Consider the following 22,458-nt stretch of genomic DNA (forward strand, 5'->3'; position numbering starts at 1 on the left):
TTAACCATAGGAAGCCTCCGGTTTACTACCCTGCACAACAGACTCTAGAGGAAAAGCTGAGTCGAAAGTGCGTCGACCACAAGAAAACCGCCATTACACTACCGTGGTCATTGTTGCATGTGCAATTATATACAGAACGGCTAAAATTAGCGCTATGCAACGCTGCTAATACTGACAATATAAATCAGGCAGTGATTTTTTTACGCATGAGAGACGTGCGAACAAGGTCTGACGTTTATTTGAAATATTTTAAGGAAACATTCAAGGTTATTCAGGTAACTTACTGTGCGCAGGAGTCGTGGAGTGTTTGCACGCGTTTTTGCTAGACGGCGCCACCATATCCACTTGAGTTCCAGATCGCGAACGTTTGAGTGACTTGTAAATAGCAGTACGTCGTCGTCTACGCTTTTTATTGACGCGCGCTTACAAGTAGACTTAACGTGACCTCACTTTCATTAACTGCGATGAAAACTGAGTAATACCGGCAAGTCTAGGAAGCGTCTCAGGAACTGGCAACGTTCGCAGGGTAGTTCAATGGCGGCTATGGCTGCGCCCTTGTGGTCGGAGATTCTAATGCATGGGCCCTATGGGGAGCTTTTCCTATGGCCGCGGTAACCGAGTGGTTACGGTGTTCGGCTCCTGATCCGAAAGGCGTGAGTTCGATCCCGGCCGCGGCGGTCGCTTTTCGATGAAGGCGAAATGCTAGAGGCCCGCACGCGTGCAGCATGATTTCAGTTGAGGTCAAAGAACCCCACGTGGTCGAAATTACCGGAAGCCCTCCACTACGGCGTCTCTCATAGCTTGAGGCGCTTGATGACGTTAGACCCACAAACGAAACCAATCGTTTACCTCACCTGTTGTGCGTTGACGCGGAAGGAGCAAAGAAAGCTTTTTGACTTCACTAAGGTGTGAGAACAATAACTCATGTCTGGTGTATTCATTTGTTCAGTGGTCTTCAAGTTAACTGTAGGTTCGTTAGTAACCAGACGCAAAGTCTTCTATTACAGTTTCCGAACCTTTTAGGAAAATATTTATATGCTTTAAGATAATTACCTTATTACTTTTGAGGGGAAATTTACGAAGAGATGGCAGTGTACATAGTTATGAATAGGCGACGTCCCGGGTTTCCCTTCTTTTTTTTTGCGAGAATTGAAGCTAATGACGATGTACTTTTGACGAGGTACAATGCCGGCGCATAGTTAATCTTCCTTATCTCTGCAACACAGTCCTGTCTGACGTCACATACCGTTGATAGCGCGCAAATACGGGGCCTGTATCCAAACAAGACGGTGCTATCGCCTTCGATCCATATATATGATGCCGTCTGGCCAACTCTACGTGCGTGATATGACGATCAGATCTCGCGAACTACCATCGCCTCGGAGGCTGAATACGTGATAGTTTAACCGCACACCTGCCTCCCCTGCTGACCTCGTCGCCTGCGGCCATGGGATACAAACCATTTTCGAATTTCTGTTGACAGAGTGCAGCGCCTCCTGTATCACGCCTCGGGCTTCCGACTTGCAGTTTCTTTCGAGTGTCCTTGGCTCTTTCTTTGCCTCGGGAGCATGGACGTCACTCTAGCCAATAATAGCGCAGCGCCTTGGGATGGATTTGACAAGTTAACGGAAGAACGTGTTACTTGGTTTGCTAGCTGCTGTTCAGTCAGGCATAGCTCTCACAAGAAGGTCACAAAAACCGAAGCCTGCAAAGTTTACCTGAGATGAACGGTAATATGCTGACTACTGCGACCTTAAAAAGTAGACAAAATCGAGACACGATTAGAAAAGAAACCTCTGCGGTCTTCGTTGATTTCGAGGTCGCTGCTATACGCCTACGTGGGGCACATGCAGTCGTTCATAGGAAGGTCCTGAGAACCAGTGTGTCACGAAATTTGTTAGGTGGTCCAGCTGTGAGAGCCCAGCGGAAGTTTCGTTACTGCCGCTACCTCGTAGCCAAATGCAGGGCCTTCGGCGTCGGAGTTGTTTTAAACATGAAATGTTTATAATATAGATGGTAATTCTCTCGAAGTCCATTGAACTAAGTCCATTCCGTGGCCCAGCCGGGGGTAAGGCCTTCAATGAGCTCATCTGCACAAGCACGCAGTCGCAGTAGTTCGTGCAGTATTCAAGGCACGCGCGCGGCCTGGTCGACCGTTTGAGCAAGATGAATCGATAGTATTTGTTAAAGATAGGTAATATGTGATATGTGTGTTTGTTCAGCATAACAAACCTAACCAAATCTGACATCGTTGTTCGGAAACAAATGAGGCAAAAGATTTCGCTATTAACGAATTAAAGTGTAAGCAACTGTATATGCTGGGCAGGTAACATAATTGTTGGAGTTTAACGTCCCAAAACCACGATATGATTATAAGGGACGCCGTAGTGAAGGGCTCCGGAAATTTCGACCACCTCGGTTTCTTTAACCTGCACCTAAATCTAAATACACGGGCCTCTAACATTCCGCCTCCATCGAAATGCTGCCGGCATGGCCGGGAGTCGATCCTGCGACCTTCAAATCATGCTGGACCGGTAAACGCCAGTGCGAACATTCTCCCCGAACTTCGCTTTGAAGTTCTCGATTTTGCGGCGCGCCCCCTGTTCACAACCAGGCTTTAATTTGCACCAGTATCTGGCCCCAGTCAAGAGCCAAGATCAAACTGCTTGCCGTTTCTGAACCCACCTGCTTAGGCGTGCGCAGGGTTCCCCTTCAGGGGGGGGGGGGAGGTTCATCGCAGCACCCCCCCTCCCTATAAAGTCAAAGTATCGCGCAAATTTTGCACCCCATCCCACCCCCCTCCCCATCATGAACGCCTACGCCCACCTGTAACACTACACTTGAAACTCGAATCACAAGGGAAGTAACCGCCGAAGCATATGACTAAATGTCATTGACCAACGCGTCCGAGCCCTTTGCAGGCTTACTCCGTGTTGAAGGAATGTGCGCACGCGAAGGAACAAATAACGAGGGCCGCCAAAACAATCGACAGACTGTGCGCGGGCCACGCGAGCTCGTCGGAGGTCACCCGTACGAGTCATCGTTTGCTGCTCGGGAATGCGTGTCCAGACTACGAAACGACGAACGCTTCGTTTTGCCGAGACCACGCATCACGTAGTCGGAAAGATTTATCGCACCGAGGACGAAGCTCTGCCTAGCGAGCCGATGAAGAGTGTCGGAAAGCCCCAGGCTGCCGCTACCGGTACCAGTCGCAGGAATTCCGCGCAGTGACCGTACGCGTTGAGAAGCAGCAGCGAGGTCCTTCTGCTGAAAGAACGCACACGTTTCACGACCGTTATTGTTCGGAAGTAACTGGCGTCCTTGCTAGTACGTAGGTCGCCTGGAAATGCGTCTTTGTGAAGCACCTTGATGACTAAGTATGCGAGCAATCACGCTGGCAATTGCTCGCTAGAATGACTCTGTGTGTATCATAACCTTGAGGCTGAAGTGATGACGAAGTGCACACCTGGTAAAAAATCCTGAAGTCACGGAACTTGCGACTAGGCCCGTCATTAGGTGACCTAGCGTTTTGGAGCTAAGGTTTCTTAACTTTATGAGACAGACAGTTACACACTATTTCAAAGTTCTGGTCGCTACATTTGTTATTGAAACGTGGCTGCTGGAGGCCCCCAGCGAAGGTTGGCATGTCACATCAAAGGCTTCAGTGGGTGTTTGTACAATCAATGGTAGAAGAAGGACGACCAAACCTTCCACTCACTGTTCCCAAAATGGTTCACCGTGCATCACTGGCTGAATAATATGGCTGAAGCATAAGTAGCGTGGGCGGTATACATGTTCTGAGTACAATTCAATTAGGTGTCAAAACTGTGGTTTATTAGCTTCTGTTTTTTAGTTCAAGGCATATCTACATATGAAATCTGCGTTGGTTCCCACGGCGCTGCACGCAATTGACAGGGAACCGGCAATTTTATCTCTGGAATGACGTTCTCCCTGTTTTTGATACGATGCGTGCGGGCAATGTACAGTGTCGCCACGTGGCGGTAAAACAAAATATTCTGCAGTACACGCGTCGATGACCGCTGTTCACTCCTATCTCTAGCTGCACAAGACGCTTGTTTTGGTCTTCCTTCTTTTATTTCGGTTTGAGGGAGCGTGGGACTCAGTATACGCGTTTCGCGCGTTCACATACTTTTTTTTTTTTTCGGGGGAGGGCAGGGGGGGGGAGGAGGAACGTATTTTATGTTTACGGAAATCAAGAAGTGGCTTCAAAAGCTGCAGCGAAAAACCCGTTTTCCAGAAGTTTCACGAAGATTCTTGTCCTCGTGTCGTATTTGGCAGCGGACATCGGTTTCAAGCATAAAATGAATACACGATCATAAGACTGATGCGTCAGTTGAAGCATTGAGGATACAGCAAAGTTAACAAGGGTACTTAAGTGTCGGCAGTCCACACTTATGATATAGTTATCCGCTTGTTGCAGTACGTTAGCTCTCGAAAGAAGCAACACTTGCTGTCTGGAAATACTGCAAAATATTTTCTCTAGTAATGTAAGGAGACGCAGTGTGTTGAGGCTGCTATATTTTTGCTCCTTACTCAACAGTTGATGACATACATAAAGAACGGAGGTCTTTGAAGTAACAGCGTCATTTCGTTAAATTTGTGCTTTACTAGTGATTGTGGCATTCTGCAATGGAGGAACGGTTGGAGTACGTGTCACTTTAATTACTATAGTTATACGAGAGTTACCTTACGAATTTGCCATTTGCGATGGTGGCCCAGTGAAGAGCGATGTCATGCTACTAGGGGAAAGAAAAGGGGTCAGTGCGTAGGAACTAGGCACGAGTTGGACCGAAATACCTTAGCGGTATGCATGCCTAGTGCGCCTATAGTGTTCCTGGTGCTAGCACCCACGTCAAGAGAAACCGGAGGAAGAGGTAAATTTTCATCACGGCCGGCAGGGAATCCAGGAGGTGGCGTTCGCGGTCATTGCGAGGTCTGTAGGGCCCTCGGGGTAAGCATTCACTATGTGCAATTAAGTACCTCGTAAAGTACATAAAATCTCGGTGGGCCTATACGGGACCATATATGTGGCAACGGTCTACCAGAGGTCGTCGCGACCAGCAGCTTGCGCTCGCAAGGCCATATGTCGGAAAAGAAGCACTGAATTAAAATTACAGTTATCGCAGCCGGAAATCGAGAAGCTTACGTTCACAACGTCATTTACTTCTTTCTTTTCTTTTTTTAATCAGCATCAAGGGTCCCAGTTTGAAACTTTCTTGTGTCTGGCCGTTCCCAATCTATATAGGGCACACGTTTCTTTATTCGAGCCTCGTGTTCATTCTTGGCCATCGAAGATACGAAGCTTTCGTGTTGAATTTTGGTTGCGCGTCATACAAGTGGAGCGACCGTCCGTCGCTAATTACCTCTACAGTTACGTAGAGGTCATTTTGTCCGTAAAATGCCTAGCCACTATTTTAACGATTGCAAGCAGCGGTATTGGTATTGTTATTGGTGCAAGTGCTGGAGGTTAGCGTTTCCAGCCGTCTGTGTCCCCTTGAGGTTTTCTTTGCTCTGCATATAAAGTGGAGTCGCTGTCAATCGTAATAAATAAATTAAAAAGAAACGGGAAGGTGACCTTTTTTTTTTCCTACGCTACGCGCGTCACACAATAGCAATGACGTTTAGCGAACGTACAGACGCGACCATCTGTATTGTGTTGGTAACGCAAAAACTTTCACGTATGCGGACCAACCATCGTTAGTTCGTATCCATCAGACATCCGCAATGCTTCTGTAGAACCGCAACTGCTTTTTTTTTTATTGGGGGGGGGGGGGTCACGTGTAGAGATAGCCAGATTTCTTGGACGTCATTTTCTTGTGCTTGTCGCAACGATTCAGGACGTCGCCCAGAACTGATGCTATTCACGTCATCTCTACTACATCTTGATTCCTTTGCATCTTCGTACTGCGCACATAGTAATTACATGCGTTAGGCATACGGAATGGCAGGAGGGGAGAGATAACGCAGCTGTTGCGCACGGCAGGTTTCATAGGTCTTGAGAAAGCAGGATCCTTATAACCATAAAAGTTTATGGTTGAGGAACAAGCTGTCACATATCTATTGCGGAATCCAGTTCGAACGAATAGCACGACAGAGGCATCGCCTCGGGGAACCTATAGTTAGCAGCAAGTTGCGGGATGGTAATTTTAATGGCGTCATTCTGATTCCATCAGAGAGATAAATTTGCATTTATCCCTCTCAGCGCACGTGATGCCGTAACGTCGGCGACGTGCACAAAATGGGCATTTCGTAATGATCGCTTGATAGATAGATAGATAGATAGATAGATAGATAGATAGATAGATAGATAGATAGATAGATAGATAGATAGATAGATAGATAGATAGATAGATAGATAGATAGATAGATAGATAGATAGATAGATAGATAGATAGATAGATAGATAGATAGATAGATAGATAGATAGATAGATAGATAGATAGGTTTTGATGCACTTCTTCCCTAAAGAATGTATGCGACAGAGACATATGTTATTCATGTCGTAACCTGTCAGTCACGTTCATCAGACACTTACGTGTTATGCCAGTTTTGGTATATACCAAGTTAAGGACACTACCACGAGAGCACCCAGATGTAGGCGGCTAGACAGATGGATAGATGAAACTTCTAAAACTGCCTTTGTTCCGCTAAAAAATGCTTCGCATATGAAATAAGATTGCCCCGCCACGGTGGTATAGTGGTTATGGCGCTCGACTGCTGATCCGAAAGTCGCGGGATCGAATCCCGGCCGCGGCGGCTGCATTTTCGATGGAGGCGAAAATGTTTGAGGCCCGTGTACTTAGATTTAGGTGCACGTTAAAGAACCCCAGGCGGTTCCGGAGCCCTCCACTACGGCGTCTCTCATAATCATATGGTGGTTTTGGGACGTTAAACCCCAGATATTATTATTATGAAATAAGATTGATTGAAAGATCTTCATGTACCCTACTCCTGTAATACTGCGCGTACGGGTGGACAAAGTGAAGCCCTCAAACCAAACCGGTCTCCGACTTTCTGAGATCGTCCCAGGAAGGATGATAGACGCATTCGTTACGAAATGAGCTACAGGTGACGTGCCGGGGAAAGCCGATACCGGCGGCGCCGATCGCACAGCGCACACTTCTGCGTTGTCGTGTCGCAATGAGCGTGGCCAAACTAAACACACAGTCTTGGCGCACCGTGTGATTTTTTTCTATTTATTTTTATAATAGACGTTCGGGCGCCACGCGAGCTATGAGGAACGTGGCTTCTCAATTAGCAGTTTGGCGCGACGCCGGACACATTAAAAGGCACACGACAAAAAGTGCCGCGCGACGCTCCCACGATGTGCCTCGTCATTATCGCGTCAGTATATCCGTGTAAAGGTACTGCTTGCGTGCCTTTTACATGGAGTGGCGTTTTCCTGTTTTGTGATGGGCGTTTAAACAACGCCGGGAAAGTACAAATCGGCGAATCTTTCGCGTTTTCGCAACATTGGCCGGGGCTGAAAAGCAAGGTTGGATTAACACAGCCGCCAAACGCACGGCCCCGCCCCGCCCCGTCTCATTTCGTCATTTTCAGGTGGCACTGGCCTCCATCATGACAACGCGTGTTTTTGTCTCTATCTTCGTGATGCCGACATGTCTTTGACGCTGGCCAACACTCATTTTCGAATACAAAGCGGCGGGAAAACGCTTTATCATGCCTGTTTCGTGACTGTGAAACCTAGATGCCCTATACAGATTGCAAGAGAGTATACAAGACGGCAGACTTGAGTTATGGTATTTAACGACACGCAACAACCCACGGTCTATGAGACACACAAAAGTGGAGGGTTCCTAACAGGTTTTAACCATCCGGGTGTTGCTTAAGCTAGCTGCATTTAAACCTGTATAGCCAAGATTTTTTTTCCCCTTTCGGTTCCTATAATATTTTCTTCCTGCTGCTCGGATTGAAACCCGGAATTTCGCCCTCGGCCGACAAAGCACGTTAGCCCGTAAGCCACAGCGGCTAGCAGAAAATAAAACGAGATAAGAGATATCAGCGCATAGTGAAAGGTGGACACACATGCTAAGGTGCTGAAAACAAATGCAAATGTTTCTAAGCAAAATACATGTGGTTATAAATATGTAAGCAGATGTAACTGCTCCAGACATTAAAGAAGTGGTTACAAGCCGCATGGCTACACGAACTATTGATCCGTCATTTCGTACGATTCGATTTATTTGTTTATTTATTTGCTCATCTACTTATTCGTTTATTCAAAAACTTACTTTTCGAATGAATTGAGGGCTTTTTGCCTGAAAGCAGAGTCGAAAGACGCTTGGAGACATGCCTCTGCAGACACATCGTTTGAATACGGCACCAGATAACTAGTGTAGCCTTGTCTTTTGCCCTCGTGTTCATCGCCTTACTAATGACTTGCTGTTTTCTTTTTTATGCGCAGACTACGGAGCTCTTCCAACTTCTCGATGACGAGCGTGTGAGAGGCCTGCGTGTGGGGATATGCACCATGTCTGACTGCTCGAGAGAAGACATCCAGGCCATTGCGAATACGAGTGAGACCCCGTTGTGCACCTCTGTAAGAACATTTGCAGAACAGAAGCAGTGATAGCTTATTAATAGGGAATGCGACGACACAATTACCGGCTTAGTGGCTGCTTTTCAATTTTTAGCTAGCAATAGAGCCATTTATAACATGTATATTTGGAAAGTGCGGTGTTTGAGAGCAGCAGCTAAAATGTTAGAAGCTCAGCAAACGAGATTCGTAGACTTGTATTTGATCATGATTTCTATTTTCTTGCAGTTAGCGAAGGAATAGCCAAGGTCACAGTGAACGACTGCGTCACTGGGGAGCCTGTACCCATCTCGGACTTGCAGATAACGCTCATGTAAGCGTGTGATGCCTGCACTGTTACCAACTATAACATTCGCGTGGTTCCGAATTGTTGCTGTGGACTGCTTTTGTGAAGTATTTGCTCGTATATGCAAGAAGAAAACGCCAATATATATAGATGATCTTATGCAAATGAACCCTTAAAGTGATCTGTACCTCTAGGCTTTCGACAAGCCCTTGTTCTTGTAAAACGCGTATCAATTTTCAAGTTATTTTAGTAACTAGTTCACGGAATAGTGCGTAGATTAGGTCTGAGTTCATCTTGAGATTAAAACCATTGGCGTTCAGCACTGGTTATTTGCCGCAAATAAACATTCACAGCCAGCATCATGGTTTGGATATTGTGACATGGTCAAGTCGTCATTCGTTTTTGCTCTTGTATTCGAATAGCTGCGGTATAACTTGTAAGCTCATGCGTTCGGGCTTTATTGCACACTACACGCTGTCGTGCTGTGCATGTGTTTATTGAATATGTTACTGACGAATATGTGTCGTAACGTGCGTATGTTATCTTGCTCACTTTCTTTCGCAGAGCCCTTCTAGGTGTGAATGTCCTCTTAGTGGTCTTCAGCACCTTGTTCGACATGTATGCCAAGAAGAAAAACATGAAGAGAAGTAAGTCGCACGTAATCAAATTGTTTTGTCGAGATACCTTTCCATTATGCCACGACTCGTAGCTTTCATCCGCCAGCCATGATAATCTATTCTCAAGACGCACTGTTAGGCACCATGCTCGGATCTCCCTTTAACGTCCCTGACTAAGCAATACGACCATCAACATATAACTGATTAATTAATTGTATGTAAGGATCTCAGACGTTCTAAAGGCCGGCCACAGGTAGAATAGAGGAGATGTGCGGAGTATATCGTCTACATAGTTATGAAGCAAAACGACAACTCTTTTGGCGAAGTGCTCCTCGGGACTATCTTAATAAAGTTCATTGTCTGTCTTGTCTACTGACGAGACACATCTTGATGAAGTGACTAGTTACTGAAACATAACTGCTAAACTCCTGGCCGAATAAACTGATTGCTCAAGCATTGTGTTTTCGTGCTAAATTCTTCTGCGGGAAAATAAAATTAGCATACGCGACACAGACGAAATTGGTAGTTTTGTATTGATTCGAGCCTAAAAGGGCATTAAATCACATTAAATCGATCTAAATTGGTTTTTTAACAAGGGCATGAATCAGTGGTGGTAAAGATATAGAGATTGAAAGCACTGTAATTTCTATAAAACACTTTGGGTTTGGTTTTAAGCTTATCATCTGTTGAAACTGGAGATATGTAGTAACCATTGTAATATTTTCTTTGTCTGCAGCGATTGTGGTGAAGCTTATGAGTGCCTTCTCGGTTCCTCGAAATACACACACTCTGCTCTACGTAACGAGGAACAGCAGCTCTGAGGCGTACTGCTATCGGTTCCTGCACGGTCTTCGCTTCTTCAGCTTGTTCTGGATCGTGCTCGGCCATTCATCCATGGCGTTCGATCCCGTCATCTGTAAGTACCACTGTATCAGCAGCTTTTCTTTAAACTTCTCTCGGTATTTATTCCTATTCGCCAACATTAAATTAAGAAAATTTCAGCTTCGGTACGTTCGCTTTGAAAGTGCGCTCCACCAACCTGTTAACTGCTTAGAGCCTGTAAACCTGTGACCTGTATACCGTTTCTGTAAATGTTGTTGTTATTTCGTGTATTCGTTAGTGTTGTATTATAACCAAGTTGTTCAATTATTCTTAGTCATCTACCTTGAGGAAAGAAATTGCGTGAAAAGCTTGTTACAAACTTGTTTCATTCTGTTCGTTTGTCTAAATAATCATGTGTGTCTTGTTCACGCTGCTTGGAGTTCTTATCCGCAAATTCTATGAATTAAAGTAAATAAAATAACTGTTAAGCCTGCTCGTCGCTTAAATTATGACTACTTCACCATCGACGCTGTGACCTTTCTTATCTGTGTTTTATGTAAATAAGCGATAAATGGAGCGGATCATTTTAATTAGTTTCACATCAAGTCGATTCAGTGTTTTTTTCGTCACCACAAGGCGGTAGCCCGGAAAATGACGAAAACAGTGAACTGTATTTAAGAATTTACCACACTGATTTAAAGTAATGAAGCAGCAGGTTCATCGGTTACAACTTTCGTGCGTTTGCGTTCTTTCACAGCGAGGTTTGCCAACGTCCTGGAGGCCACGGGAACCTGGTTCTACTGCACCTTTTCAACGGCCTTCCTCAGCGTTGACACGTTCTTCTTCCTGAGGTACGTCGATATCAACAATCGCGGCTGTTTTAAAGCACGCGAGGAAGTTATGTGCAGTAGTTGAGATTATAAGTCATCTCTCTTTAGGTCGAACTTGTGACTTTCCCAGTATGTGCAATAAATAGAGGGGAGATGATGGCGCAGAAATTATGTCTAAGCTATTAATGCTGCGCTAAGATTAATGTGCAACATCCATGACATTCCGCAAACACACGAAGAAGACGAAATGAAAGAAGCTGTGCATCAGACATTTCACTTACATGCATTTAATGCTAAATGTTCAAATGATGTACGCTCTAATTACTCAGTTAATGTTGTTGCAAGGCGTTATGGATACTTTAGCGAGGAACAATGCTTTCGCGAGAGCTGCCGAGGAATATGCTTAGGCTGAGTAGTCCTACTATGGTTTTGTGTTTATTGGAAGTTCCACGTGGAAGCTTGGTGACGAATCCTTGAAAAATGTCTGACACGAGTTTAAGCTCTCAACGTTTTTTTTTTATAATTTAACTTTAATGTGTGATCGACTTTTCCTTGCAGCGGATTTCTCTTGGCTTACAACGTGATCAAGGTTGATTTGGATGCCTGGATCATCATTGCGGTCGCCTTGACTCGTCGAATTATCAGGTATGTGTGTGTGTACGCGTGTATGTTATGAGTACGGCAGCATATCTTTATGGTGTTTACGCATGCTCCAGGAAGTCAGGTGATCATCAGCAGGTCCTCTGTTTTTATTAATATTGGTGAAGGGAATGCAGCTGAAAATTTTGCAAAATTAGTACGTTGTTCAATGCAGGTGAACATGAGGCTTCGTCTTTTTTGCTTGGAGTCTCCTGACGTAATCATCGATGTTTTTTTATCCCATCTGTGTAGTAGGCAAATTTAATTATGAGTGCGAGTGAAAAGCTTCGCTGTGTTATACACTATTGCAAGTGGAACTGTGAGCACCATTGCAAGTGGAACTGTGAAGTGCTGCAAAAGGACGCTATAATGTCGATACCTCACTCTTAGAAAAAAAAAAGGTGTCTTAAAGATATGCAAGACACACGTAGCATCGCTCCCTCACATGCTATGGGAATGTCCCGTCCAGTATCAGAATGGTACTACCGAGACCCTCTCGTCGAGATGGTGCGCTGCCCTGCGCAGCTCCCACCTCGACGATCAGCTATGGGCCATCCAGCAAGCCCGCGAGGCGGCGAAGAGGCAAGACCTCGACGTCCCCACGTGGGAGGCCTAGGCCAACGAACCTAAATTTTCTGGTTCATAATAAAGTTTATTCCTCCTCCTCCTCTTTGCTACACATGTGACCCTCCCATGTATAACTCTCTTTAGAGAGGCCCGCTCACTCTCTTTAGAAGAGTTGTGGGATGTATGACTCTCTTTAAAAAGGCACGTTGACTCTCTTTTGGAGAGTCGTGGGACGCACTACTCTCCTAAAGAGGGTCAACGTGACTCTCTAAAGAGAGTTATTTACAGGAGAGTCACATGTGTAGCAAAGAAGAGTCAAAGGACACCTTTTTTTCTTAAAGTGCTCGGGAAGTTTGCGTTTTTTCAGAACCTCACTGCGCAAACATCGTTTCACGAGACAGTGTCAATCTGAAGCTGCAGAAACGATGCGAATAGGTTCACGGACGCTGGGTCTGACAGGTGCCTCTCTCTAGGCGACTGAAAACATGACATTTCCAATTAAGTTGCGCGAGTCATATTCCATGCGGTGTGAGGCCGCGTCAGTATAGCGTCCCTGGTGTGCCCTCGCACATTGTTTCTTAAAGGCAGGCCCGTAGCCAGCGCCCCCCCCCTCCCTCCCGAAATTTTGGTGAAGTGTTTAACAAAAATAAATAATGAAAATATGTGTTTTTTTTTCAAATAGCCAAGGTTTTCAACAAATGGGCCACCCCCGAAAAAAATTCCTGGCTACAAGCCTGCTTAAAGGTGTTTGTTAGTAAAAAAACAAGCACAAATCCGGTGTGTTCCCTTGACTGCTGTTGATTTGTAGTTATAATTCTAATAGTTAAATAAGGTTCTGACGTTCTTGGCCAATTTATTTCGCCCGCAGGGTAATGGTTCCTGTCACCTACGTAATCTTGGCCTTCTTCCTGGTGCCCCTGTTCTACTCGGGTCCCAACTCTAAGCTGCTCTTCGACAGTTACAACAAAGAAATTACCAGCCGCTGGTGGCAACTGCTCCTACAAGTCCGCAACTTCTACAACTCAACTGATATGGTTCGTCATGATACCCTTTTTGTCCTTAAATATTGTATGAAGGCGTATTACACAAAGAAGTCAGTGGGAGTAAGGTTATAAGTGGGGATAGTTGATTCATGTTGACCTTGAGTGTGCACTGATTGGAAGTATCACCCAAATGTGCTGCTGCGATTTCAAAAGAGCCTGCCGTCTTTCAGTCCGCAATGCAGTCGCCATTGCAGAAAAAGTATACCGTTCTTGTAGCAAAAGTTGAGCTTTAAACGTTTGTCGTAGCCGGTTGTGGTTGCCAACAAGTTGAAAACCTGGCAACTTGTCGTAACAACTGGGTCCACCCCTACCAGATTTTAGATTTAGGGCACTACTTTCCCGTCGTAGTTTTGGACGTCTTTTGTAATTTTTGCCGAAAAAGCTAAAAAAAAAATAATGAAGGTATGAGGAGGCTTGCTCTTCTATGACGGAACGGTTAGGGAAAACATGAAAGCAGTTTTCTTCTCAATATGGTGGCTTCATACAACTGAGTGAGCGGGGAGTTGATTGAAATATAGAGGGGGCCTTTCAATAACGGCAAGGATCTAATTTTGAAGAAAGCAGTGGCTTATACCAACCGTATGCGATCGCTTTGATGATCCATTACTACTGAGGATCGTAGCCATGCTAAAAGTGACACATGCGACTCTCCCAGTGTTTGGAACGAACAACTTGGCCTTTAGTTCGATGTGAGTTGAGCATAGTATGTAGAATATAGCTGAACTACACATTGAAAACTAAAAGCGGTATATTTAGGTAGCTTTCAGATAGCCATGTGGGTGTTTTAGCGAAAGCATTTTAGCGAAAAATATTTTAATGTAAGGCATGGCTAGGTACTACTACAAGTGCCCTTACTAAATTGAGTCGTATGCGAGAGCATTTATATTGATATTCTTGCGTCAGGCTACAATAACCTTCCTTTCGCTGCTGCAGGAATGTTTTGCCCACCTGTGGTACCTGTCTACTGACTTCCAGCTGTTCGTGGTCTGCATATTTGTCCTGGCTCTGCTGAGGAAGTAAGATTTTGTTTTATTCTGCCTTTTAGGCGTTGATCGAAAATTTTATCGCTAAACCTTGTTTTGTCTATGATAGACGAAACTTAAAAATTCGTATACTGAATTCTGACGCAATCTTGGAAACCTTGGGGGTGGAAATTAGCGCGCATTATTGCGCACGAGATTTTCTCTCAACCTCAGGGTGGATTTGGAAACTATTAAACCCCGTCAGTCATGACACTTTCCTAGATCTCAGTGATGCCACAACAATATCCCGTACGTTTGTTTTTTTTTTTTCACAGGCGGCAAACTTTGATGATGTGGACCTTCCTGGGGCTCTCCCTCTTCTGCAGCATATTCTCTGCTTGGCAAATGCAGACCGGAAAATATCTACCGGTCATCCCGTCGGTGGTTGGAGATCTCACGTAAGTGTAGAGGAAAAAGTAGTAAGGTCGTGAAGAATCACAAAGCTATAAAAAGCAGTAGTTAGTGTAAAGATTGTACAGGTGGGCCTTTTAAACGCTACAAGAGTAGATGCTTGCACTGCTGGCGTGGAGATCTCATTTATAGTCGGACAACAGACACTTTAGCGCAGAAATAGGAACGTTCGCAAGCGAGCTTCAACTGCTTACGTACACTTCAGGAGATAGTCTCGTCCTAACTTCGCTTGAGGAAAATACGTGCGGCGCGAAAAGGACGGGGATGAAGGGAGTACACGAGCAGACATACACGGCCGCCACTTTGTCCTTGTATGTCTGCTTCGTCTTTAACTTTGTCCGCGTCCTTTTATCGCCACGCATATTTCCCTCAAGTAATGAACCAACTTGTTCAGCAACATAACCTTTTAACTTCGCTCGCTCTGCACGCCGCTTGACTCCTGCGATTTACATATGACATGTCAACGTACATTACTTGGCCGAAATAGCGTACGTTAGTTTTGCTGTTTCTTGAGCACTGCTTACTCCGTATCCCACTTGTTATTCCACTTCGTCTAGTATACCTCTGCTCAAGTCATTCCCTACGTGCCCCTATCGCTTAGACGTGCAGTGGCTTTTGACGCATAGGCTAGCATTGTCAGATCAGGCGAAGGCTATGATATTACGGCAGATGCACGGCACAGGCGTTATTAAAAGTTGCATTGATTCACAAGAATGTTTTTTCTTCATCGCTGAACTAACTTTTGCTTTACTGTTTATTAACGTTCGCAGGACTATGGCAAACACATTCAATGAGGTCTACATGATGCCGTCGTTCCACGGAGCGAGCTACTTCTTGGGATGCGTCACCGTACTGTACCTGCAGAAGTACAGGAAGGCTGAGATGTCACGGGTACGTGCATGATAGCATGAACACATATTTCGTTGCTTTAAATGATTGCTAACGAGAGCCGTAGTGCTAAAGAAAATACGATTTGACAAAGGGACATGCAAAGACGAATAGTCTTTCGCTGAGTGCTTTAACTCTCTGCAGTAATCATGACGTATCAACATGTCCAACCTGTCACCTTTTTAAATCGCAATGAAACTGAGGCGCCACGGGAAATTACGTTTAGAATCACCACAAAGATGTGCACACAGTTAAAGTTGTCTGAGCAGAAAGAGTGAAACGAAATTACTCCATTTAACAGCAGCTGTTACGCTTTCAGAGAAAGCTTCTCTGGCCGTGGTCGGAGTCTATTGCGATGACTATTGGTCTGAGACGTTCGAAGTGAAGTTTGTTGCGCTTGAGGGGGATACATTTTTTTTTCTAGTGACCCTAGGAAAATCTATTTTGAGGGCTTGTAAAAGTTTTACAGAAACTCCAATAACTTTATTACTTAATGCTGAAATACGAAGTGTACGGATCCGTATCATAAACTGCATCAAAAACAGTTATTGTGTTCATGTAAAGTGCATCAACTATAATGTATCTAAAGCGGACGAACCTGGTAAAGTGTGAATTTCTTACAAGTTGACAATGATTACTCTAGAGTATAATTCACAAATTACTGGTATACTTGAAAGTTGTGTGTATTGCGTCATTCTTTCCCTTTTAGAGGTATTCTACGTGCCTTGCACACAAATGTAATCTTTAAAAGAGTTGACTGTTGGGCGAGTTGGTGTTTTGACATAGAAACCATCGTAAGTAGCGCAACTAGACATGACACACAGCAAGGAACAGCTGAGCACAGGCGCACTGCTCGCCTGTGCTCGTCTATTCCTTGCTGTGTGTCCTGTCTAGTTGCTCTATACTTACGATGGTTTCTATGTCAAAATTGTAATCTTGTTTTGTATGGCTCAGTTAGACTAGTGAACTTGTACATTCTTGTTCGATTTTATTTTTTACACTTACAACAACGTTGACTAAAATGTTATCGAACGAATGCAATATTTTGCCTCTGACAGTCGCCAGATTTCAGCTTTCGGTTGCTTTTCAAGGTAAAAAACCCCGTCAAGTTCAGTGGAGTGCTTGTCGAGAAAATTAATTGGCTACATTTACGTATTTATGTATTTATGTATTTAGCAAATTAGTGTTCCATAGATCTGAATGAAAATATCGAAGCGCAAATGCCCTAATGGAGGCTAAAGTTGTTCATTTTTCTCTGTTATACACGCAGGCTACCGAGGTGGTGCTTTGGTGCGCCAGTGTTGCCTGTGCGCTGACCTGTGTCCTAGCTCGTCGACGCTGGAACGCCGGCATTGTGAACCCTGGTGCGTGGGAGGACGTGGCGTTCGCCTTCTTCGACCGACTGCTGTGGTCTGCTTTCCTCAGCTGGCTAGTCATCGCCTGTGCCCGTGGCCGAGGAGGTGGGTGGAGTGAAGTTGGTTTCTATGGCAAAATTTTTAAGGTGCACAGTACGAACGCTTATTTCACGGTGAAAAGGAACACCAATGTCAACGTCACTTTTACAGTGTTCTTTGCTGGATCTTAAGGCTCATTCACACTTGCGACTAGCACCGGTCGCGCGACCATTTGCGACTGGCGACCAAAAAGCGACTCAAGGTGACCGATGTTCACTCCTGCGTGTGACTTATGCCCGTCGCCCCCATAGTATTCACGTCTGCTCACGTATGGCTCGTATGGTAACTGCCCCGTAAAATAAGCTGACGTCCTGTTCCTGCGCACCCGATTGGTTCAGACGTTTGCGACTGCAATCGCTCGGCTGAAAAATCGAGCAGCGAGGGATTGAGCCAAAGCAGTCGCTTTGCGATCAAAGCGGCCATTTGCGACCGTTTGCGACTAACTCGGTCGCGCGACCGATGCTGGTCGCATGTGTGAACGAGCCTTTACAGTCATGTTCTAAGTGATTCTTCATTTCCATGCGTGAGAGAAAGAAACGTTTAGTGAAAGACAGGTAGGTTAACCAGGAGACACTTCGGTGCGAATTAGAAGCGGTACTTGTGAAAGCGAGATATTACAGAAGACAGCATAATCGAAGCAAGCCGTATAGCATTGGATGTTGGTGCAACGAACTATTTTCAGGTCGGGTTGATTCGCTGCGTCCGAAAGCGATCTAAACTCAGAACACTCCGGCAGTCTACTGCAGTTTCAGCGGCAATAGTCATAATAACATTGAAAATATTCGTCGCTGTCAGAGGTGTTTTCTCGTTGGGAATCTTTTCGGCATTCATGTCAACCCGGAACGTGTGCATTGGATATTGCAGCTGGCTCAATGCATCGTTTTTCTTAACTTTCATAGCTTTTTTGCAGTGCTTATAATTGCTAAGCTGGACCAACATGTTGACCCATTTTTGACCGTGTCGCTATATAAAACCAGCATCTTGGCGCTATAGTCCAATGTGGCGCCCTTAATAGCAATCACGTTCGTGTTCTCATGTGTGCGTTGTCCACTTGCAGGCTTCGTCGGCAGGTTCCTGTCGTGGGGCGCTTTCGTGCCTCTGAGCCGGCTGTCATTCGGCGTGTACCTCGTGCACCTGCCGTACTTCGTCGTCATGTGCTTCGTCGCCAGGGAGCGCATTTACTACTCTATGCTCGGAGTGGTGAGTACTTTGTAACCTGAAATTTATTGCTTGCCCACGTGTGGTGATAGCCGTTTTGCGAGGAGTTACAACCGACTTAAAGGCTTGTCGTACAGCATTTAGGCTTTCTTTTGGTGTTTGAAGGATTCCTAGGCTTAGGAATAGCATGACTTAAGCACGTGTACGCATTTCTTCTCTCCGTTGTTATTGGTGGCTCATTGGCAATCACGACAAGCTTTAGTGGGGGTCACGACTCAGAAATCTAAGGTAACATTCCTCATTAAAACAAAATATGTATTAATTTCATCACTCACAAGCGTTTGGTAGAGGTGCTGAGCAGTAAGCGCACGACATTTATGCTTATCTTTCGTGTACGCAAATTTATTCTAGCGGTAAAATCGAATACTGTATTCCCCCAAAAGGGGCTTCCCTTCCGAGCTCCGTCTTCAGCAGCTCACTTGAATAAGTGAGCTAATTTTCTCTGCGGAAAACAACAGCGTCGTAATGTTAGTTGTTGGAAATTTAAGCATTTTCATCAAGTAGTAGCCTTTAGTAGAACATTTGGCGTTGCTTAGCCAGAAATATTGCTAGGAAGGAAGGAACAGGAGAGCGAAAGAGGGGGGGGGGGGGGGAGTAGGGACATTAACCAATCTAGAAAAACTGGTATGCTGCACTGCACTGGTGAAATATTGGTAGCCAATTATTGGTGCCCGGTTGCTTCGTAACAACAGTTAAATGGGATTAATGGCCAGCGAAATCTCTAATATGTGCAGTGGAAAGGAAAAAAGAAGTGCTTGCCGAATAAGATTACTTTTTTTTGATGCTGTTATATTAAACGTGTTCTTATCTCTCTTTGCCGCGCAGATATCAACGACGTTCTCGATCTTCGTATGGAGCTGCTTGTTGAGTTATGGCATTTTCGTTCTGTGCGAATGTCCGACGGGCGTAATAGAGAAGACCTTCTTGGCCTTTAACGGAATTGAGAAGACCATACACGGGAACCAGCACTTCAGGCACGGTGGTGCGAGCCGCAACAAGGGCTGGGCGTCGGCCGCAAACGGCAAGAAGCAGCCGCCCATCATACCCACGGTCGTCGTGGGGCAGGAGCAGCTTTCAGCGGCAGCCGCTGGCACCGCGCCGCCGGAGACCGTACCGCAGTCGTGTCGTTTATGAGCGACTAGGACATCATCACGATATCTCATTGATGCGAACTTCATTTTTTTTCCCATTTGCGTCGGGGAAAGTCTGTGTTACGCTTTTCGCGACCACTCCTCCCACTCCACGGTGTGTCGACATGACGGGCATCCTGAACTTCGTCGTGTGGCCCTTTTCGGTGCCCTCACAAACTTTAGGAGTGTGTGTGTGTGTGCGTGTTTGTGTGCGCGGGTTACGCACCCGACCGGAGGTGTTGAAAACCCGAAGCCAAAGACGGGCCAGCGAAAGAACACCAGTGACCTTCGAGTGAGAAGAAAAAGTTTGCTGGTCTTGCTGAACACTGGCCAGTGGCAGCTGTTGAAAGCGTGTACTCTTGGACTGTGAAATTATTTAGAACGGGTCTTTCCTATTGTTGTGTCTCTAAAGGGCATCGGCTGATGTTATTTGCCGCCTGAACATTTTGAAGGCAAGATATTCAGGAACGATGTTTTCACAGTGTCGAAAATGACTGCGAGTCATGACGCGTTGAGTTTTAGCCAAGCTTATATCACCGTATTATTCATTGCATATATTCATCATAAAAAAGGGCCCCTACGGAACTCCCTGTCACAGCCTTCTGGGAAAGCTGTTTAATGAGTCTGCTAGTTGCATGAGAGTAGTGGGTACATTCCTGCATGGTTGTTTAAAGTAAAGGGCGCTCCTTTCCCGTTGTGCACTGAGTGCAATGAACCTGGGGATATACATCACTACATCTGTTCCTCTAAGCGCTCTTGCTCCGAAAGGGAGACACTAATGGACGCTATGAAGAAAAGAGGGTTTCCCCATGGATGCTGTGAAGACATTGTGTTTCCGGCAGGTTTGTGGATGGTTCGCAAGGAAGTGGCTATTATACTTTTACGCTTTCTACGAGAGACGTGCTTAAGTGATGTATGGTGAGGCATACTACATGGAAAGAGTCGCTCAGGCGGAGCAATTGCCGGCCAGGTATGCCAGGCTAACACCGCCTGTGGCAACATCACCATCACCACCACCTCTTTACGAACCTTCTTTGCTGTCTGTATACGCTGAGCAGTGAGAAGAAAAATAAGTGTTTTGTACCTTGAAGTGAGAAGGTCGGAACACTGATAAAAAAATCTCACGTTAAAGAGCAGCGCAGCTTTATACAGGGTATTTATCAAGAGTTTTGTGTATATAATCGTAGACGATGCTCACAGGCACACAACGCGCGGACTGCCTATAATGGACAGTGCTGCCTGGTCGATGAAGGCATGTTCTGAATATTCACTAGTCTCTCTTATCCCAGCACATCTGGGAGAACTCGTTTCTTGTGATTCCACTGTATTTTCACTTGTCAACCTTAGCCATGCATTCGTACGTGAAACCGCCTTGATTTAATAGCTTATTCGGCTTTTTGAAATGCAGCAAATTAAGATGCTCTATTGAACCATTGTGAATATTTTATACATGCAATACCTTTCTGTGAAAAAAAATCTCCTTTATCCAAACATTGGCGGTGAAATAAACTCGAATATATGACTCAACGTGGTCTCTTTCTCCATCTTTTTTTTCCTAGCAACGACGCCACCCACGCGCACTCCATTTTAGGCTTCATTGTTTTCCTGAAACATTTAATTAGTCATTTTTATTATTCTATAATTTAGATCAACAAAAGTGTAGCGGCAATGGATATCGCAGATGTTCGGATGGCCAGGTAAGTCGCGAATTTGATTTCAAGGTCAAAGGTTGCAACTCAGTTCACCGTGAAGCTAAGGGAAACAAAAGTACGCGCAGTTTGAACACGTCATATCGCGCTGAGGTTCAAAGATCAAACATTTCAATAGGCGATGCTGACACGTCGTGATCAGCTTTTCTTTTTTCTTCACAACGACGACATTCAAAAGGGTTTGGTGCCGCTGCTTGTGACGTCATTTCTCCGAACGCTTGGAGTTTCTGGCATCTCAGTAACCTGTCAGCAGCTGATCGCTAACGTTACAAGGAGACGTCAATCACTATCTGCCGTGACTCAATGGTTATTTGGCGTTCTACTGCTTTATAAGCAAGATGCGGTTTCTACTACCAAAGTGCGGCACGAACATTTCAGAGGCAAGGGGTCGTGGCCTGAAACAACAACAACAACTGAAAAAAGCTTGTGTACAGAAATTTCATTGTACAAGCACTGTGCCGTCCACCGCTGGCCGCTTCGCTCCACGGGGTGACTGCTGAGTCCGGAAAATTTTGCGTATGAGTATCAATGGCCTAACGAAGGTGCAAACCCGCATGAATTGCTTTAAACCAGCGGTGACGTTGGTAGCCGGTTTTCCTTCGCCACGTGTACGCGTGCTCTGAAGGTGCTGTCTCACCGCGCCGCAGGTCAATGAAAACATTGGCGTAGGTTGATAACGCGTGCCATGCGGCACGAAAAAAAAAGTGCGTTTGGTTACATTGATTTCATACACTGTCTGCAGTCCCTAATGTGACCACGTGATACGCGTAATGGCTGGAATCACTGCCCAAGAGCCACAGTCTGCTGTATTCCTCATTTTGCCGTGGTTTCTCGGATGACAGTGCAAAAGGAACGGCATCTCTAACGCTCAGTAAGCGCGAACTATTGGTCGTAAAACGATCGCGCGTAACCCGCCCACAAAAGTTTTCGGAACACGGGCTCCACTGAAAATGCGAATTTCTGCTCTGTTGGTGCACGGAGCTTCTAACCTAGCGGGTAGCTGTGTAGGTCGCAGGCACTACTACAGGCTGGAGCATTGATTTGGAGGCTATGTTGTCAGACAAAGCCGGAATATAGCGTTCTCTGAAATTTGGAAATTTCGCGTTCCGCAAACTTTTGGGTGCGGGGGTACGTTATCAGCCCACGTGCTTGAATCTATGTTATCGCGGTATACGGCGAAACCGCGAACACCATCAGTTTCAGTGCGTGTTCGGTAAAGAAATACGCCTGTCAACGCCCCTAGT

At 45.4% G+C, this 22,458-nt stretch overlaps 1 protein-coding gene across 1 annotated transcript in view; it reads left to right on the forward strand.

Annotated features, from left to right (window-relative positions):
* The window catches only part of LOC119393388 (nose resistant to fluoxetine protein 6), a 31,566-nt gene extending 10,531 nt beyond the window's left edge, over nucleotides 1–21,035 (forward strand). The window contains exons 3-15 of the mRNA XM_037660362.2: nucleotides 8,447–8,558; nucleotides 8,807–8,891; nucleotides 9,429–9,511; nucleotides 10,218–10,397; nucleotides 11,061–11,154; nucleotides 11,692–11,778; nucleotides 13,208–13,373; nucleotides 14,316–14,398; nucleotides 14,680–14,802; nucleotides 15,586–15,706; nucleotides 16,974–17,163; nucleotides 18,215–18,357; nucleotides 19,201–21,035. Coding sequence (XP_037516290.1) covers nucleotides 8,447–8,558; nucleotides 8,807–8,891; nucleotides 9,429–9,511; nucleotides 10,218–10,397; nucleotides 11,061–11,154; nucleotides 11,692–11,778; nucleotides 13,208–13,373; nucleotides 14,316–14,398; nucleotides 14,680–14,802; nucleotides 15,586–15,706; nucleotides 16,974–17,163; nucleotides 18,215–18,357; nucleotides 19,201–19,509 — 1,776 coding nt within the window. The 3' untranslated portion in view covers nucleotides 19,510–21,035. The remainder of the gene's footprint in view (nucleotides 1–8,446; nucleotides 8,559–8,806; nucleotides 8,892–9,428; nucleotides 9,512–10,217; nucleotides 10,398–11,060; nucleotides 11,155–11,691; nucleotides 11,779–13,207; nucleotides 13,374–14,315; nucleotides 14,399–14,679; nucleotides 14,803–15,585; nucleotides 15,707–16,973; nucleotides 17,164–18,214; nucleotides 18,358–19,200) is intronic.
* The last annotated feature ends 1,423 nt before the right edge of the window (nucleotides 21,036–22,458 follow it).

The sequence above is a fragment of the Rhipicephalus sanguineus genome, chromosome 5, assembly GCF_013339695.2.
Source record: "Rhipicephalus sanguineus isolate Rsan-2018 chromosome 5, BIME_Rsan_1.4, whole genome shotgun sequence".
In the NCBI taxonomy this organism is placed as follows: Eukaryota; Metazoa; Arthropoda; class Arachnida; order Ixodida; family Ixodidae; genus Rhipicephalus; species Rhipicephalus sanguineus.